The 20,437-nt window shown below is 37.2% G+C and overlaps 2 protein-coding genes across 2 annotated transcripts in view; one reads left to right on the top strand and one right to left on the bottom strand.

The window, feature by feature from the left end:
* Adss (adenylosuccinate synthetase) overlaps positions 1-8,986 on the bottom strand; it is a 52,886-nt gene extending 43,900 nt beyond the window's left edge. Inside the window, exon 1 of the mRNA XM_083137751.1 lies at positions 8,557-8,986. Within this exon, the coding sequence (XP_082993877.1) occupies positions 8,557-8,787 (231 nt within the window). The 5' untranslated portion in view covers positions 8,788-8,986. The remainder of the gene's footprint in view (positions 1-8,556) is intronic.
* Positions 8,987-16,736: 7,750 nt separating this feature from the next.
* The window catches only part of LOC146000276 (G2/mitotic-specific cyclin-B-like), a 35,995-nt gene continuing 32,294 nt past the window's right edge, over positions 16,737-20,437 (top strand). The window contains exon 1 of the mRNA XM_083137753.1: positions 16,737-16,917. The gene's annotated coding sequence lies outside the window, so the exon portion shown is untranslated. The remainder of the gene's footprint in view (positions 16,918-20,437) is intronic.

The following is a 20,437-nucleotide window of genomic DNA, read 5'->3' on the forward strand; positions in this document are numbered from 1 at the left end:
TTTTAATGTTTAGCTTGCATTACACATTGCTTGCCAAAAACATTCTTTAAATATAACTGCTATCAAGAAGTTGAAGCAAGAAATTGTTTTCTTAGAAAATCCTGGCAATGGCAAATACAAGTTTTCTCGTCATTTGCAGGTTTTTCGATGTATATTTAAAATTCCTTTACTTTCTTTTCTACACATACAGCACATCTTCTAAGAACATTCAACTTCTCTTCCCGCCAAAACTCCTCCACAAGTTTCCAAAAAAAGTTATGGTATAATCAGACCATTTGCTCTTGTCATTCACACAGCCATAAGAGCATTCATCTGCCATTTTACACATCTGCTCTTGCTTTTCAAGCAAATGATATTATCATCTGGCATAGATATGGCTTGTAGGGAAATGGGAAAAGGGCTTACACAAGGCAGAAAAGTCAGTGTTGCCATATAATGGAGAAAATTCCAAAGTTTCCTTTCCACAGTAGTTACACCAGGCTCGACAATTTCAGGGTGTCTACAATTGAGAAAAAAATTTGCTGGCTTTCCCAGGTTTTCCAGATCAAGAACCAAAATTTTCGAGACTAAAGCCATTAGGACAACTCATGTATTTAAACGTGTGTAAGAAAGTCATTTAGGCCTATATTTTACCAAGACCACACTTAGAATTCCACTTAACCAAGTTTTTAGAATATTCACTTCAATGCAAAAGTAACAAGAAGGGAAACTGAATAGAAATTGACTGTTGGAAACGGGAACAGCGGGTGAGCTTTTAAGGAGTACTTGCACATACAGACTTATGGTTAACAAAGTTTTTTTAAATAAAAAATCATAAATATATAAATAATACATAATTATAATAGAAGTAAGTAATGGTATATGTATTAATCTTAATATCTACCAAACCCAACCCAAAAATTGCAAAAAGCAAATACCACTTACTACAGTAGATTTCTACATGAAAATAATTCAAAACCTGACCTTTTCGTAGAGTATATAATATAAAATTTCTACTGTAACTGCCGGTAATACTCAGTACATGAAATGGAAGTATAATTTGTCAACAGCAAATTTGAAATTTCCTGCTTGTCCTTATTATTTTGTTTGTTCAAAAACAGACTTTTAATGCACTAGAAAAAAGAACGTTGATTTTTCCAGAAAAACAGTAAATTTCCCTGACATTTCCAGACTGGTAGACACCCTGAATTTGAAATCAAGTCAAAATATTCCTGTCTCCACTTTTGATAGGTTTTATTCAAACTCTGATGTGCTTATTACTGTAATTATATAGCAGTGGCAGTCTTTACGTGCAAAAGGTTGGTTCTCTTTGTAAAAACAACAGTGATCTAAGGCACTGTTAAGTAACTTTCTATAATGATTTAACATACCAAACAATAAGTCTTATGTTTTGAATTTCACATATTATTCAATTGAATCAAGTTACTCAGTACTGTAGAGAAAAAAATTAAATAAGAATATTTTTCAATGAAATATTACCACAAAAGAAACCAGTTGGAAGTTTTCCAGTTCATTGTGAAATGAGTTTTCAATTTTCAATCCTGGCATGCAAAAAATGTTATTTCCCAGACTTTTCCAGGTTATGGAATATTTTTACAAAATTCTCAGACTTTATCATAGTCTCTTCATTCATAAGCTGATTTTCTTGCAAGTAAAAGTCTAATGCAGCCAGATACTGTTCAGTATATTATTTTTTTAAGTAAAATTTAAGTTATTTCAAGTTCCAATCTACAAAATGAATCAATAAAATGAAGCACAACACTGATGCATCACAGCTTCATCACTAAATGTGATTCAACAGAAAAATAGTGTAAATACCAAATCTGTTGTATGCGAGAAACCTACATTCCTGAAAGTGCAATTTGTCAAACTTCAAGTTTAGTCTATAATGCAATGTACATCCGTTAAAGATCAAAACACTGTTTTTTCCAGGTATCTCGGGGGGGGGGGGGGGGGCAAGTGTAGTACATTCACAAGAGCTATATACCAATCTGTCACACATATGTAGAGTGGGCTATAATAGAATTTCGCTATTCTCAAGTCCCGTGGAAGAAAAAACTTCCTAACATTTCTAAACAGAAAAATAATGCAAATGCAAAATCTATTAGGAAATCATTACCACAAATCTGTTATGAAAGAAAATTGACACAAGTCATTATGAGCTGATGTAAACAATGCAAAGTGACTTCGGAACAGGTGTTAATTTCACTAAGAGTTACAAAACAATTACAGCACTTCACAAATTCCACAGCATGCAAGAGTGTGTGAATTACCCTTGAAAGAGGTTCAATAAGCATACCTCGAAAGATTTGTAATCATTAGCCAACATTTCAAGGTACGATGTGTACTATAATACATTCATGACTTGGGAAGAGAATAATACACCACATATGCTTGAAATGTACAAGCAGAAGGAAACTGTTGAGAAATATCAAGAAATTGTTGAAAAACAAATTGAAATTCCTAAATCACACACTATCCTGAAAACAATTTTAGGCTGTTATAATAATTCCGTAACAATGGCAATTTTCTCCAGATTCAACACATGACAAAGATTTGAATCATGATCATGACATTTTAAGCTGCTTGTCCCAAGAAAGTTATTAATTTCCATTTTGTTTTGATATGTTCCATTGGCAAATTGTATATCTTGGAAGACTTATCCTGGCACCATTCCCACCAGACTGTCACCCTGGAAGACCTTGTCAGCTTTCAAATGCTGGCTTCTGATTTATTTTTAATATTGTCTACCCCTGCTGGGGACAGTATGTGCTATGTTCTCTGCCAGCCAGAGTTTGTCATTCTCTTTATGAAGAGAACTTGGACACTACATTGCCACATTCAAAGCAACTCATACCCGGAGCAGGTATCAGAAGGCAACAGAATAAGAATTTACCTTCTAGGGGCACCAATATTATTAGCCTGCCCCTTTGAAGGACTTGCTCAACAACAGTCAGTTACAATGTTTGCATGCAACATACATTTGGCATCAACAACCCACAGACCATTACTTGGTTGGAGCTATATCGGGTTAAACCTTGTCATACATCGGATTACAATTTCGTCAAAACCTTGTTTCTGCATAGCCCATATGTGAAATTGACTTAAAACATCATCTTCAAACAACTGTATGCTGTAACTAAGAAACCAGATGTTATTCCGTCTTTCAAGGTATCAGTTGCATGGAATAATGAGGGCCATCATCTTCAGCATCTCCTTTCAAGAAATTTTCATAAACTTAGATGCTTGTTCGACATTTAGTTAGTTGTTGATATTGTTGTGCCCTGGTTTGTAGCCCCACTGTATGGGGAAAAAAAATGTCCAGGCCCGCAAATTCTGTATGGAATATGGTTACTGGTGGCCTTGAAATAGCTGTTACAGTGGTAATCATCATCCCTGTATATGGAGTGCCACATAAATATGTATAAAAAATATTGTCATATTCATGGACATTTACATTACAACATGATTCACTAATCAATAAGGTGATATTGTGTCGGTACATTTCCAGCAACAAGTAATGAAGAGTAGCATTCACAGTACTGGAGAACATTCCAGAGTTAACAAAATTGTCTCCAAAACTCAATGTTTCACAACTCTTGATCAACATGCTCTTTTCTTACATTCTAGGCTGATATGAAAATTTGGCAGATACCGATAAAGTGGCAATATAAAATTTATTAATACAGATAACCAATAATATACCAATCCCATATAGAATTCTAATTGGTCCATTGACCTCCTTAATAAATGTATGGTACCAATGGAATCAAACTTTTGCAATGCACAAGAAGCTGCATATTATGACATTTACATTAAAAAGTACACAATGGACATTATATGATTATTACTATAAAAATTGTAACAAAAGACACAATTTTGCACAAAAATGTAACATATTTAAACATATCAGATCAGTAAAATTATTGGTAATTTTACAGATAGGCCTACATCGACTGATACCGATCGAGTGCCGATTAATCTGTCACATCTCTAGTACATTTATTTAAAAGTAATAACAAGTATAATAGAGTAAACCTGCAGAAAAGTTGAATTGAAGTTGCAATCAGCACCTCTTAAGGTACTTCGGCTGGCCCCTTGATAAAGGGTCAATGAAGTTTTTGTATTTTCCTTACATTTCATAGTTTTAGGCCAATCAAGATAAGATGAAACTGATATCGAAGGACATTCGCAAAGGAACATCCATGTCCAGAATGGGATTTGAACCTATACTCTTTGGAGGCGTGATCGATCATGAGTCAACCAATCTATGCAATCTGTCAACCGGAAGTCTAAAGAAGGCCTAACCTTACAGTCCTACAAAGAACATTGTATTTAAAAGCAGGGCTGCCTAAAGCAGGGTGTGTGACATGTGCTACCACACTGGGCCTAGGTAACCACAATGTGAATCAAGGTTCTAAAAGTTTCAAAAATTCAGAAAAAAGGTGTGGTTTTTAAAAAGTCAGAAAGATGCTTTCATAAAATGTAAACCACTTGTAAACACTTTAAAAGTGCATGATTTTAGATAAAGAAATAATCCAAAGGGTTTGCATCTGCTTCTGTGCTAGCATAATTATGTTACCCTAGAGTACTAAAGTGCATGACTGCCTACAATATGTTTCTCGAGGGCTCATAGCACCAAACAAAGCTTGAACTACCAAAATACTTTAGTTAAGAAAACACATTTTCACTCATGAAAACATATGGACCTCGCACATACAGTTCGTATAAGGCCTTGCATTTCCTAATGACCACCCTGCTTAGTTATTGTAAATTAGTAGGAAGTATATATTTTTTTACATATCTAAAGGCAGTCAGAAATTGAATATGCCTTACAAAATTAATTTAACATACAGAAATACCACTAGAAACTAGTTTCAAGATAATGATATTAGTAACATTCTGTGATACTCATAAAATATGACACCCACCGATAGATTGTATGAAAGATAACTTGAGTAAAAAAATGCTACTATACAATTCAATCTTTCTAGCGATCTGTAAGAATCATGAATTGTCATGTACTTGCAACAGAATGAACCTTCACCTCAAGAGTTTTTTTTCGTATTTGCCAACAATGATTTCTTCCACCGCGGAAATCAATTGAAATGTCACTAAAAATGATTATAACTGATATGTTATGAAACAAACATATTCATAAATGATAAGCAAATCATGGAAATGATAAACTTAATCATCACTTGATAACAATGTGATAAGGCCTCTTATTACCTTTCTATATAATGTTAGGTAGAGGAGACACTTAGGAAGCACTTCAACAAATATTATTGACATTGCTTGTGGACTTCATCTGCACTTAACTCTAGAAGATAAATACTACTGTGTGTAATTTCCATCAACGGAAGTGATCAAATCCAGTAATGACAGAACTTAGATGCAAAACTGCACTTATTATGACCTTTCAGTTTCTATGGGAATTTAAATGCAACATACTAATTAATCAGTCAATTAATTTTAAAGAATTGCCCTATCCCATTTGACACTAAGGTTTTTTTTTCTATTCCATTGTGGTTGGGACCTGAATGATTAACAACAGTGATAGTGCCAGAATGGGTCCCGATTGTGTCCAACAAACGAGACATAAATAAATATTGCCTTAGCTCAAATATAATTTTTAAATGACAGTTATTGATTTTGAATGTCACTGGTGCTGCTAACACAGTGTGCTGCAGACTATTGTAAAAGTTACTGCATGCACTCAGTTCATTCTCAAGAAATACCATGTCGTTATTTGTGAGAAAAAAATAGTATCATAAGATAATATGAGCAATGCTTTCAGAAACTCTTTAAAACCACAATAAATACTGATTGAATATCAGCTCAATTTCTCAATGTAAAACAAGAAAATAATGTTTGTATATGCTAATATATGTGTTGCAAATGGTACAGCAATGATGGGAAAACGTAATACAATACTATCAATACACATGCACATATGCTTACATGCAAAACCAGCAGTTCTGAACCCCTCCCAAAAGGTAAAAATGATATCAATACATGTGCGTATTATCATCTTTATTTTTAATCGCTGCATATCAATCACACTGATTGGGAAGTCATTCTTCTAATTATTCTAACCTATGCTGAACACATACGAGGGGAAATTATTGATTCTGCATCACAACATGCTTTGCAAACAAAACTCACCCGATTTGACAAATGCCACATTGTTTGGGGTAAAAGATCTAAATTCTTGATTGCTCTATACTTTAATACGGTACATTTAATGGTAAGAATGAAGAATACAGGGAATGTCTCCAATTTCTTTCCTACTTCTTATACTCACTAAATATGCAGTACTGGTAACGTATCTGGAGTTAAGATTTGGGGGTGACGTATAGAAATTGTATATGTTGCAAAATTACGTTCTTCATTACCGCGATCATTTTCCATACAGAAACATAGGAACCATGATTGATGTTATGAACAAGTGACGTTCGGCATTCCTTGCGCTGTCTACAGCATTGCCACACTGCTGCTTCGTTACTTGCAGATCATTAATCGTTGAAGCATGGCAGATCAGAGGAGTGATAAAATTGTTGATGTGCAAACAGTTATTTAAGTGGAGTGTGGAGGAGGATGGACATGGCCGGTAAGTTTGGCAACGGTGTTCGATCGCTCTTCTAGAAAAATGGCGTCTTGCGCAGTGAGGAAGCTGTAGCCTCACGAACCATGCACGGATAGCCCCATGAACCATTTCCGGTAAGGTAAGGTTAGGCAAGCTTAGTTAAAATTTTGTTCCTAAAACAATGTGATACAGCTGTAAAAAAAAAATTAATTATATCGGCTTTTTCCCCTATTTCCACCCATGACCCCTGCATTTTAACAACAGATTCGTGATTAGAAGGCCTAGTATACCAAAAGTTAAGGAAATCTGAGACATTTTCTATATTCTCCATTCGCTCCCATTTAATTAACTGGTAACATTATTGTACGAGGGAAACGGATTCCTTCAAATTTACAGGAGAAAGTACTTACGGAAATCATTTTATTTAGCGTTGTGGAAGTTCCTGAATGTAGATTTGATCCTTTTTAATGTGAATGTGTGTTGTTTTCTGCGAAAATCTCTGTCCGACACGCTGTTTCTGCTCAAGTCATTTGCTTTCTGCACGAGAGTGCAATGTTCCGTGTGTTAAGATGATGCAACCCCGTAGCCAGTGTTTCAGCCTCGCCGTGTTTTCACTAGAACATGATGTGTCGAGTATTTTTAATTATTTTTTTTAACTATGCTTGCCTAACCTTACGGAAAATGGTTTTTGGGGCTAACGTCAATGGTTTGTGGGGCTAACGTCAATGGATTGCGACGTATTAGCATAATTTCAAATCCGGACACAAAAGTAGATATTTTCCGGTGAACGAGGTTGCAACACTGCATAAATCGACAAAACACTCTCAGAACGCCCCCTAAACCAGTACGCTATCACGGCCATAATGTGTTACAGATTCGAAACAACAAGTAACAGTAAGTACTCGTAAATAGAATAAATAGACATTATCTTAGTTAGAAATGCATTATTTCACCTTAAGAAATGTTCCGCATTCGAAAATAACACGTTAGCAATGTAAAGAAGTCCGAAATATATGATTCGTAGCTGTTTCCCTCATACGATAATAGACGATAATAGTACCAATTAACTTTGTAGTGCATTTAACCGCAAGCTGCACTCTCGCGCATTTTATGTGCAGCTACCTTCTAGTTAATTACATGTTCTCTTCGATTGTCAGAAAACGAATATTCTCTTTCTCAAATTTTCTACGATTTATTATTATACCGTAAATACACATTCCTGCGCTTTCGATATCACTTTGGAAACACTACAATTTAAGATCCCACTTTAAACTGTAGGCGGTCCCGATTAGCCTTTTTGTGCTTAAAGAGAACTTCGAATCTTTAATGGGAGGAATACACGAAAAAATCGAAGGGGTCGTCCCCGCACACCTGTCTTCAAACCTTTCTGAGCCTGCAATTTTTAGATAGGATCTGAACGTAAAAAATTTGCCCCCCCCCCCTCACCAAAAATTGAACACACAACTATTTGATAAAAATGACTGTCAACTAACCTTGTTTCTTAACAACAGGTAAAACAAATATTTGCCTCGAATTGAATGAAACTTTCTCCAATAGTGAAATTATTATTTTACAAGATAAAATGTATTTAAACACTGATCATTACTTGTTAGGAAGTGCGAATTTGTCCTACCCAAAAAAAGGTCTATCCGTTTAAGTTTCCACTTAACATGCACTGAAAAGAAATGTTGCTTACGACTGACAACTTTACACCACAAAAACATACGGTACATGCTGGACTTTCTCTAATAATTTTAGGTCATTTCTACCGGTAGATTTACACGTACAAAATTGGCGAAAAGAGACTCATACAGCACTAGTGCACACATTTTGCACAATTATGCTGTTTTCTCTCTTTAACATATAATGTCAAGAAACGTCTTCTGATTGAAAGAAACTAACGAATTTCATAGTTTACGTTAAAGCTACCTAATGAAAATAACGAAAAAGCCAAATTAGTTACTCACCTGACACCGGCAAACGATGTCCGCTTGTGTTGCTAATAAATCTACAATTTTCCCCTTCCCTTCGTCTCCCCATTGTGCTCCTAACACTACAGTAACTGTTGTAGATGTATCAGTTCTAGGCCTCTTTCTCGGCGTAGCCGGCAATTCTCCGTTCACCTCGATGTGGTTATCTGCCATGTTTCCATTGCAAGTACCATTCGTCGCAGGGATTTGGCGCGAGCGATTTCCCATGGTGCTTTTTATTGATAAAACGAGGAGTGCAAGACAGTGGCGCTACGTAGCGATCTGCCTGGAAAACTCTTCGTCGTGGCGAAAAAGTTTTCGCTGATGGCTGGCTACTTCACTCCAACACTTTCCCTCCGAGCAGACTCCGTGTTGAGGCTGAAATTAGCTGTCACACACCAACCGGCTGAAAGCTTGTGGCTACGCTTTTAAATTGCTCAAGTTGGCAGAATGTCAAGATGCAGAGGGCGTTGATGATAGCCGGCTATCTTCCAAGTGACTTGCGTCAAGAATTCGGTCTTATGTCTTAACACAAAATTATCAACACCAAAAATATCACCTACCTCACCTAACCTTCAATTCGACGGTTTGTGTTAAGGTTTATTTTAATTGTGTACAATAGCATCTTGTAAAATCTTCCTAAGGTCATCGTGACCCATCACGTTTTCTCCCAACCATGGTAAATGCAGTGCAAGGTCAGTGGAAACAGCTATAATTATACCATTCTCGCACTTGACCATAACACCAAACAAAATAAACAAACCATGTTAGCGACGTAGTACTAAGTACTGTAAATGTTTAACAGTCATTCAATTGGGGTCCAGAGCATCTACGTATTATGAACCTTCAGTTCCCACGGAACTTAAATGCAATACACTAATTAATCAGTGACGGCACCAGGAAAGAATGAATGCATATGCAACGGGGAATATTTTCAGGGGGTACTTTTAATTATCATATAAAAGTGATATTTGAGGGGGTTGGATTGAACACGGCCTTGACCGCAGGATTTTATTTCGTAGAATCGTAGGTGGCTTGAATTGTAAAGGTGGTGCATTCTGAGAGGGGGAATACACAATAAAATATTTCAATATTACCATTTTAACATTTGTTTAAAAGTTGTCCAAAGACGAAAATGGTAATTGGTGTTCATTTTAAAGGGGTTTTCAGTTGCCACTTTGGTTTTCCCGAGTATTTTTTACTGCTTTCATATAAGAAAAAGATTCTCAAACATCATCATCATATGATCACATCTGTCGTTAATTCAACTGGATGTATAAGCTTCGAGGCGGTAATAAATGCAGAAGAAATGCATATGCCCTGTATACATGGCACAAACTTTTCAAAAACATTGGGTGGGCTCAAAAACTTAAATTATAAATTCACAAAAAAAATCATGAAGCTACCCTTCCATGTACTATGTAATATGATATGATATTATGATATTAGTGGCCACCAACATCCTAACTTTTTTAAAAAAAATCTTTATTTAGCCATAGTAGCTACTTACTTTAATAACCACCCCACCACGAATAATAATAACAACAACGGGACCATATAAGTTAGCGCCACTGCGGTAACTAAACAGAAGTGATTTATCCACAGCTCTTTACATTTTTCAAAATATATTTATATTAATTTCGGAAGGTATTGTCAGATATTTTAAAATATTAATACACATTTCTTATTATTTTATTGATTTTTACTGAGACGGTGATTTTTTGTTTCATCTTACTTTTATTTTTGTCACTTAACGTCGCTTTTCTGCCACTTTTAGCTAATCGCGACGTTTAGGATGAGTGATGGTATGGATGAAGAGACACGCACAAATATAACAACCATGCCCAGGCCGGGAATCGAACCTGGGAGCCTTGGCGTCGTAGTGTGCTGTGCTTACCATTCCGCAACGGTGCTCGGCATGTTTTTAATTTTCATTAGCTTTTACAACTTGTGTGAACACATTACTTTTGAGTTGTTTAAATCATTGTTTGAAAATATATGTCATCTGTTTATTAGAAATTTATCAATAATAATTGCTTATTAATTACATTTTAATATTAAGATAGTGGCTATATGTTTATTAGTCATTTATTTTTATTTCAAGACGGTTTTCTAACATTTTAGAGTAATCGCATAGAAATGTATAAATAACAATGTTTAATTTTTAATAATACATCGAAAATTTTTCCTCCAATAAGAAGGGTGCATTGTACGCGTATTTCTTTCTGGTTTCAATTTAAGTGGCGTTCATCACTTTGAGGAGGGTGCGAATGTGTACTTGAGGGATCTTTCAGACCGAAGCGACACTACAAGCTGCATGTGTTGCTCGAACTGAACCGTTTTTTTCAATGGCTTGCATCGTTTCGCCTCTGTTGTTTGCCCGGCGAATGATGTGTTCTTATAATAATAATAAATAATAATAAGAAAATTCTTTATTAAGCGGGCGAGGTTCAGCCAAGGGCTGATCTGCCTCCTAACCCTTGTAAATATGATAATACATATAAGGTAAGGTAAACTGCATATCAAGCAGTAAGCTAAATGTAAAATAATACACAGATACAAGAACAAGAAAAAAAATCACAGAAATTAGTTGCATACAAAAAGTGTAACTACAAATACAAAAGACAATAGTAATAATAATACAATAATACAATTCCATATAGTGACTTGATACCTACAGTATGTGCCCCGACTCTGCCATTGTTCTATTAACAGCAGATCTTTTACTTTACCTTTGAAGTTTAATGGGTTGTTTATACTTGCGACGTTCGCAGGCAATGCATTCCATGCTTTGGGAGCCGAAAAGGAGAAAGATGATTTGTAGGCCGTGGTAGAATGATGGGGTAAGTCGCTTACGAGTAACATACTGATGGATTTCCTTACGGGAATGCATTTTCTCGAACAGGTACTGCGGTTTACCTTCTGTCAGTATGCAGCGGATAAAACAGAGATAGTGCAACTTCCTTCTGTTTGCCATGGTAAGAACCTGATTATTATTTTAAAATGGAAGAATATGATCAGACCTTTTTGCTTAAAAAATATATCTGAAGCACGCATTTTGCACCATTTGTATTTTTTACTGAGCTTTTGCGAGAGTTGAGGGCCGTAAACATTATCACAATAGTCGAATAATGAGTAGATTAATGCTTGGATGAGTCTTAGCTTGCATTCCATAGGGAGGAAGTCACGGAAACGATTCAGATTCCTGAGTGTTCCATAAGCTTTCCTACGCGTCTTTACATGTTCTGTCCAGTCAAATATCTTGTCAAAAATCAGACCAAGATTTTTAGCAGTTATTCCTGACAATGGGCAAATTGTTTATTTTGAGCTCGATCTTAATATTTTTAATTAACGACCTTGAATAATTAGAACCAATGATCATGGAAGTGGATTTTCCTGGATTTATACACACCAGTTACTGACCATGTTCAAGTCAGAATTTAGTGACTGAAGCTTATGTTCCAACGACGCGTAATTACCTGAGAAATATAACTGGGTATCGTCTGCGTAAATAGACTGAAAGGACTTGTATCGCTTGTAACTTCGGTGTGAAACGCCTGTGTGTTGCTTTGGTCTGAAAGCTCCCTTATCATCACCAATTTCTCCTGAGTCGGCTACAATGTTACTTATTCAAATATTCCATCGTGCTGAGTCAACATAACTTTCAGTACTATCAATAAACCAATAAGATTCATTCCGCCTAAACGACTCCCTTGTCTGGAAGTGCTCTCCGATTGGGTAAGTTTCGTGGATCCTGTGAACCTTGAAATGTTTTATCTCAAGAAGTTCTGTTTGTAGACATCACTTTTATTCATCCCACACATGAAGTTGAATGAACTAGGAAGGCTTTTATGCAGTTGAAACTGGATTATCGTGTTTCAAAAATGTTTATAATTGTACTAATTACATGATAAGAAGCTCATTGTAGCACGATAGTAGAATGATTGCTGAAAATGAAATGAACACTGGTTGTTGAGTCTGTACTGTTTTGAAGCGGTCGCCCTTTGCTCCTGGTCAATAACACCTTTCAAAAAAAGATGAAACTGTTTTTCAAATACTTTTATTTGCTTTATTCATGCCGTGTTTGTCCACCATTGGGTAAACCGAAATATTGGTGGCGTGCGCATAGGTGCACCCATAGAATCTTAAGCGAATGGGTTCAACAGTTAAAAAATAGATTTTGTGCAACCATGAATAGGAATATGGAGAGAAATAATTATAATGTCTGATTCTTTCAGTCAAATGAAGTCCAAATCAGGGAGGGTTATCCCATACCCTCGGCTTTGGTGCGCCTATGCACATGAAATAGGAGATGCTTCCCTAGTCGCCCAGCGAATGTTGGGATGATACGTTTAACGAAGGCCATGGGTAAAGAAGAAAGTAACAAAAGTAGGACGAAAATGAAGGAAAAGAGTCGGAGACATTAATCACATTGACGGCACTTTCCTGCATCTTTAGAATAAGCGCGACGATGAGGATGAACAGATGATTAGATGAAATTGATGAAGCGGTCAAGGACGTAACTATAGGTTAATGTGTTTGGGATTGGGCGACCAACCTTGTATGTCTGTGTGTGTGTAAGTTATATATAACTTAATGTTGCTTATAAATTATATATTTTCTTTACATTAAAAATATTCATTACATAATTTAGGTGCCATCTTAAATTTTATTAATTCATGGTACTATATATTTTAACATACAGCTGAAGCCGACCTCTGTGACGGAGTGGTTAGCACAGTGCGCTACGACGCCAGGGGTGATGGGTTCGAATCCAGCCTGGGCAGTGGGCTTCTTTGTGAGTGTCTCCCCACCAATTCCATCATATCATCACCCATCCTCATCTTCGCAATTAGAGAGGATGGGGGTCTGATGGGGCTACAGCCTCCTCCGAAACATTGAGAAAATTGACATTTTCAAATAAAAGCAGTGAAGAACTTTGGAAAATCCAGAGTGGTAAATGCAAAGTCCCATTAAAATGATCTCCAATTGCCATTTTTGAGAGTAGAAAGTTCTATAAATATACCAAATATTATTGTGTATACCTACCGTTCCCCAGAAAGCAGATTCACCTCCACAATTCCAGCCCCTCTCGGAAAAAAATCCTGCGTAGGCCAGTGTCCTGTGTAAAGGGATTGGCGATGTCTACCCTTATCAAGGACAAGGTCCTCTATCATATCCAGTTCTTAATCTTCTTAATCTCTGGCTCTGTAGATTTCTTTTATACGGGAGGGTCTATGTTTAGACAAAGGTACTGGTATTCCCTTTTTCCACAAGTATAGTACCTTTTTTTCAATATTTGTGGGCTGTGGCTTAGATTGGATTGATTTGGTGTTTTAAGTCCACTTTATGCACACTAAGGCTAATCGGGACTGGACCTACAGTTTAAAGTGGGATCCGAACCACTTGTGCCTCCACCGGGTATCGAACCCGGGACCCCTTGATTACAAGGCGACGACGCTACCACTGCGCCATCGGGGAGGCCCCTGTGGCTTAGACTTACTGGCAATAGTAGTTATATGATTAATGCTTTAGGCCAGCTTAGTTTGACGTTGGTGAATTGCCAACGAATTCTCTCCCGTCAGATCACGCAGAACGGCTCTTGTGTTCCTTTGACCATGTTCTGAGCACACTTGAAGAACGATGAATACCACTCTGATCGCTATCTGCGTCAGAGGCAACGCACTTGGTGAAGAGCTAACTGCACGTGACTATATTTACGTCTTGACCTTGTTGCTCGAAACGTAAAAATATTTTTCTCTGGAAGTACTGGTAATTTCCGGAAAAAATAGTTGTTATTTATTAATGCCGTTTCCTGTCTGGTTATACAACTTAAGGCTTCGCAAAACTTGAGTAAATTGTGCCCTGGGGCGCCTTGACTGGCTCAGAGGGCCGCCGCGAAATGTTCCAATATTTTCACTGAAATGATATGATTGTTCAAAATATGTGCTTATTTAGTACTTTTTCCATGTAAAATGTTTATGAATTTGAAATATGTATTTATTTTTTTTAACTTAAGGCAAGCAACCTAACCACACTAACTGAGCGTTGCAAGTGTTAGATAGGCTTATATTCTGACCTGGACGCCGCGGGAAAATCTTGAAACACTACGGGCGCCGTGAAACGAAAAAGTTTGTAACCCCTGCAGTAAACAATTTCATACTGGTATTGTATTCGTATTTCTATGACTTTTGGAGAGGGAGGAGTCGACCCCCGCCCTAGTTTGGCATCGTTTATTGTCAAGAACACAAATGAAATTCAGTTAGTTCAGAAGGTTTTTTTTGAACAGAAAAACCGATTGATTTGGTCTGTCTTAGTTTGAGTGTCTAGTCATCAATTTCATCTAATCCTTTCTCATCGCCATCTTCGGGATTAGGTCGATACCCGGCGGAGGCACGTTGCACAGTGGTTCGTATCCCACTCTAAATTGTAGATCTAGTCCCGATTAACCTAACTGTGAATAAAATGGACTTAAAACAACAATTCAATTATTCAAATTCTTCGCGTTTAGCCAAAAGTGGAAGAAAGGCGAAGTTAAACAAACCAAACCAATCAATCATCTAATGATTACTCATCCTCATGGTTCCCATTGGTCAAAATGGCAGCTAATCGCGTCTAAATAACAAAAATGCAAATACATTGATTTTAGGCATTCAATACTGGGTACGAATTAACGGACCTACAGGTTAAGACGGAAGCGTATCACTGCTATTAGGTCTCAGCGAGAATTGATTTGGAGAGTTTGAGGTTGTGTTTCTTTCATTCGTCCACATTGACTTAGCGAATGAAAGGAAACGATCCAGAAAGAGAAAAAAAATGACTGAAACTAAAAGATTGGTTGGTTGATTTAGTGTTTTAAGTCCACTTTGTGCACAGTAAGGCTAATCGGGACTGAACCTAGTTTAAAGTGGAATCCGAACCACTATGTGCCTCCACCAGGTATCGAACCCGGGACCCTTTGATTACAAGGCGACGACGCTACCACTGCGCCATCGGGGAGGCCCTGTGAAACCAAAAGAAAGAGAAACAGAGAGATAGAAAGAAATGTAGAGAGAGAAACAGGCAGAGGGAAAGAGGGAAAGGAGCGAGAAAGAAACAGGCAGAGGAAGCGAGAGAAAAGGAGAGAGACATGGAAGTCCGCAGGATTTTTTCCAGGGAGGGGCAAGGAAGGTATTTTTTCCTGGGGGGGCAAACAAGGCACATGTTTCCCAAAAATAGTGTTGTTCCTTTAAAAAAAAACATTTCTTAAATTTGAATTTATGGTGTTCATGCAATAAGTAACACATATTATTGTGGCTAAAATAAAATTATATGTGTGAAATACATAATTTTTGGTTGACTTTCATTTTTCAAGGGGGGCACGGACCCCCTTGCCCCCCTTCCGGGTGCCCATGGAGAGAGGGAAGAAAGAAAGAGATAGAGAAAAGATAGAGAGAGATAAACATATCCAGAGTAAGACGGGAGAAAAGATTTGAATCATTTATCTTTATATTTTAGAGGTCATAAATTATGAGCTTCCTGGTTTAAATTCTTTATTTGTACCATACTGAATATAAGAAGTAATATTTTTGCTAATTCTGTAAAAAAAAAGTTGTTTAGGTCATAAATGCATTGCTTTTTCGGTATTTTTTGGTAATTTATTGATTGATCCACAAAATTCTAGCCCTAGTTGTGTATCTAAATTTGGACCTCAGACACACAATCCCACCTACATCCACTAGCCTACGCAGGGAGGAGGATAGGGTTACAGCTCCTTCCGAAATTTTGAAAAAATACAAATTTTCAAATGAAAGCAGTAAAGAACTCGGAAAAACTGAAGTAGTAAATGGACGCCTTAAAATGATCCAAATTACCATTTTTTCCCCTTTGAACAAATTTTAAAATGAAAGTTACAAAGTATTTTATGATGCATAACTCACACCCCCTAGAACGCAACTACGTGATATCCACCTTTACAGTTCCACCCCCTCCGAAAAATAATCATGCGTAGCCTAATGCCTACAGCCCTGATATAATAAAAACATTAAAAAAACATTTTGTTGTACAAAGGCAGATGTCTGCAGTGGCCAGTGTAATTAATAAATATATATTTCATTTTATTTTTGATAACATGACTAAAGTGGTGCTTCCGTATGTTTTAAGGCTTGTTCGAACTTCCTCTCCCAGTTTCAGTTAATGTCAGTAGGCCTTGGTCAGTACCCAAGCACCAGCACGTGCTTATCTGCGTCCAAACAGAATAGCTGCAGGTGAAAGTGGCATTACTCTTGATCGGATCCAACTCATGGCAAATATCTTTTGCGGGAAACCAGGTTTCACCTGTGGCCACTTTTTAGCCGAGTTATTTGAATGGAGACGTAGGTAAGTCATTTTTATGTAATCTTGTTCTTTTGCTTTCTGCCAGGGTGTTTCGAAACATGCTTTTTCTGAGAACAGGAGCTAAATATGGGGAAGGGGGGGGGGGGAATGGGGCAGGAAGACTTACGGTCTAAAACTGTTAGAAGTTAACGCATTTGACAATATTCTAGGGTCTGTCAATTTACAAACTGGCGAGCCCAACAGTTTTTTTTTTTTTTTAAATTTAAGTTTCAATGTTTACCATGCATGATATCGAATTAAAGTATGTAATGGCCATTAATGCTTAAAGCATATACAATGTAATTTTTTTTGGTAACAGTTCGTTATATCTTCATTTTTACAGAAGAAACTACTTAACAGAAATGAGTTTCTCTAAGGTTTCCAACGTTCGTCGAGGTATTTTCTTTCATCGTGGAATCTATTTGACCGGGAAATCATGCATTTTTCAAGAGAAATATCTCGCCGACGCACAACTGCCATTGCTTTCGCTACGTGAACCGGATGCTGCATACGTTTGATGACTTAACCCCCGTTAGTGTTTCAAACCCCTTTTTTAAAAAACTATGCTTGCCTAACCTAACCTTATCGGAAATGGTTCGTGGGGCTATCCGTGAATGGTTCGTGGGACTATCCGTCAGCTACCCGTGCATAATGTACAATTTGCACACGTGACGAACACGATAGTAGGCATTTTTCGGTGAAGAAGGTTGGAAACACTGCATACCTATAACCTCTGCCCGCCATGTTGTGTGTTACGGAAGCGAGAAGAGGAATAACAAAAACTACTGTATATGTGAAAAATTGTTTGCTTTCGTGTAAAAAGCATAATGGCACCTTGAACTATTGGTAAGTACGAACAATGTGAAACACAAAATATCAGATTTTAATGTGTGTCGGATATAATTAATGTTACCATTTACAATTTTTTTACGGTAGATGAATGGAAGCGGATATTGATCTTAGATTGATTGAATTAGGTTATTTTACTTCGCTTTTCTGCCACATTTGACTAATCGCAACGATGAGTGATATGATGCAATTGATGAAAGGACACTTCATAAAGAGCGTCCATTCAAACGCGGCACCCCTGGCGTCGTAGAGCGCTGTGCTTTCACCACTTCGGCAGGGAAGTCGGGTAAAGGTCTTAGAAGACAGTAATTTCTTCAGTCAACTTTTTACAGTGTAGATACACAAAACTATCTGATGTAAATAAAAAGCTATAAGCTTTAGTTAGATGTTGCTTATACACTTCCTTCTAGGGAAGTTAGGATATTTACATATTAGGGGCAAACTCTAAAAATAAGTTGCGAGAATCACCAGTTTTCGCATCTATCTTGCTGTACGTACGTGCAGTGGGTTAAATTTCCTTTTGTTTTATTGCGATTTCATTATGCTACGAATTCAATTTTAACATATTTCGATTTACTGCGGAGTTCTAGCGACTAAAGATTTTGGGTAAAAATTTACTATTCCACAAACACATGTAACTTCTTAGTTTCGTCACTTTTCACATTCGTACTTACCTATCTGCTTCGCGGAACATTCTTGAAGGTGTATTCACGTTTTTTTTTATTAAAGTAATTTCAATTTTTCACATTACGAGTACTTCTTTATTTGCGTTGTTTCGTTTGCGTAAGAAACAGTATGGCGCGTACACCTTCGTAGATTATCGCGCGTCGTGCTCGTTTTGTCGATGCAGTACAATCTTCGTAACCCAAAAAAATACTCTTCAAGTGGATTTTTTAAGCCGCTTCGCATTATTTTACGAACAAAATTTTAACTATGCTTGCCTAACCTAACTTTGCCGGGAATGGTTCGTGGGGCTATCCGTCAATGGTTTGTGGGGCTACCATTTTGTCAAGTACCAAATTACAAAATCCAGTGGATCTTCCACACCCGGTATGAATTTCACCACGCATCCACGACAAGTCATCCTTTCGGAAAACAATAGCGTGGTTGGAAACCCTGCAATCGACAAAACACAAGCACGACGCGCAATAATCTACGGAGGTGTACGCGCCAAAGGCTATTGTGCGTTGGAGAATTACTTTTCAACAAAAATAATGAATTTACGCTATGATACATTCCCACATGACAGAAAACACATTCCAGATGTTAGACAATGCTACAGGAACTTATTACCGTAAGTAGTTTCTTGTGTAAAAATGAAGAAATCTGTTTGTGGAATAGTAAATTAGTACCAGATTTTGTTCACAGGCACGTATCCAGAGGGGGGCTTAGGGGGCTCGAGCCCCCCCGAAAGTTTTAGGTTTACACTAGATAAAATGAGGTTTTGGTTTCTTGTGGTGTGAAATAAAATAATGTGACAATAATTTAAGGAGAGAAATAATTATCGAGGGAAGACTGAGAATGTTTCGTAACCCTGTTATTGATAATACCACGTATCCAAGATGGGGCACAGGGGGCTCGACCCTCTCCCCAGGAATTATTTTTAGTTTGTTACATAAAATTAGGTTTTTGGCTTCTTCAATAATGTGACAATGATTTAAGGAGATAGACAATTATCGAGGCAAGACGGAGAAATATTCTATAACCCTGTTTGTTGATAATATTGCACGTAAACTTTTCTTGCGCTTTCGGTGTTGTCGCAGCGCACTTGAGCACTATTGTAGAGACTTGTCAGCATTTGGAAGCTGCACAACAAAGGTAGTGCCACACGTAGGGCGATTCGTTGTAATTTCTAATCTCTGGAAGGCGGGAGAGGGTACGTTCTTGAATGAGAGAAGGAGTCAATTACTGGCAATATTAACAAATCGTTTTATCTGCGGAACGTTGTAGAATATAATGAGGATATAAATACGTGGATTCAATTTTTCGGTTGATCTGTACAAAGAATCGATTAATGAGATTTCAGAGGTAAGTGTGACAATTCATACAGTCGTTGGTGATCAGATCAGTCAGCATCCTCTGATTGCTTTATAAGATATAGTGATTCGAAAATGAAGACATTGACGACAGCAGAATTTCCGGGGCCTCAGTGTAGTGCAAGTTCGGTTCGAGGGCCGAGGAGATCCAAGGTCTCTCTCTAAAGTGAATATTTCAGCAGTACCGGATATTGGAGTGGTTTATTAAAACAGAAATAAACTGCATAGATCAACTGAAAAGCAAAGTTTTGAGTGATGATTTAGTTTTGCCAGAACTAAATTTCGTATATGCAGTCCGAGAATTTCATGGTATAAAAAATACTTTTGTTTAAGCCTACTGGGTTCGAAACACATTCAAACACTTAACTACCATAAAGAGACAGCCGAAAATTTTATGAATGTCGAGAAGAGAAAGCAAGAAGATGTTGCATATGTAGACATTTTAGGTGGAAATTGCAGGCTCTACCAGGACCTAAATCAGGGCTCTACCAACTGAGCCACCTAGCCATCCTTGTCTTCAACCGATTTTTCGTTAAAATGTCTACATAGTAGTACATGTCCTGTGTATATCAAATCATAAGGTGTTGCCTGTATAGTGAACAAGCACAGAAAATATAGGAGAGAAGAAAACTGAGGAG

Source organism: Lepisma saccharinum, chromosome 16 (genome assembly GCF_977018435.1).
Source record: "Lepisma saccharinum chromosome 16, izLepSacc3.1, whole genome shotgun sequence".
NCBI classification, from domain to species: domain Eukaryota; kingdom Metazoa; phylum Arthropoda; class Insecta; order Zygentoma; family Lepismatidae; genus Lepisma; species Lepisma saccharinum.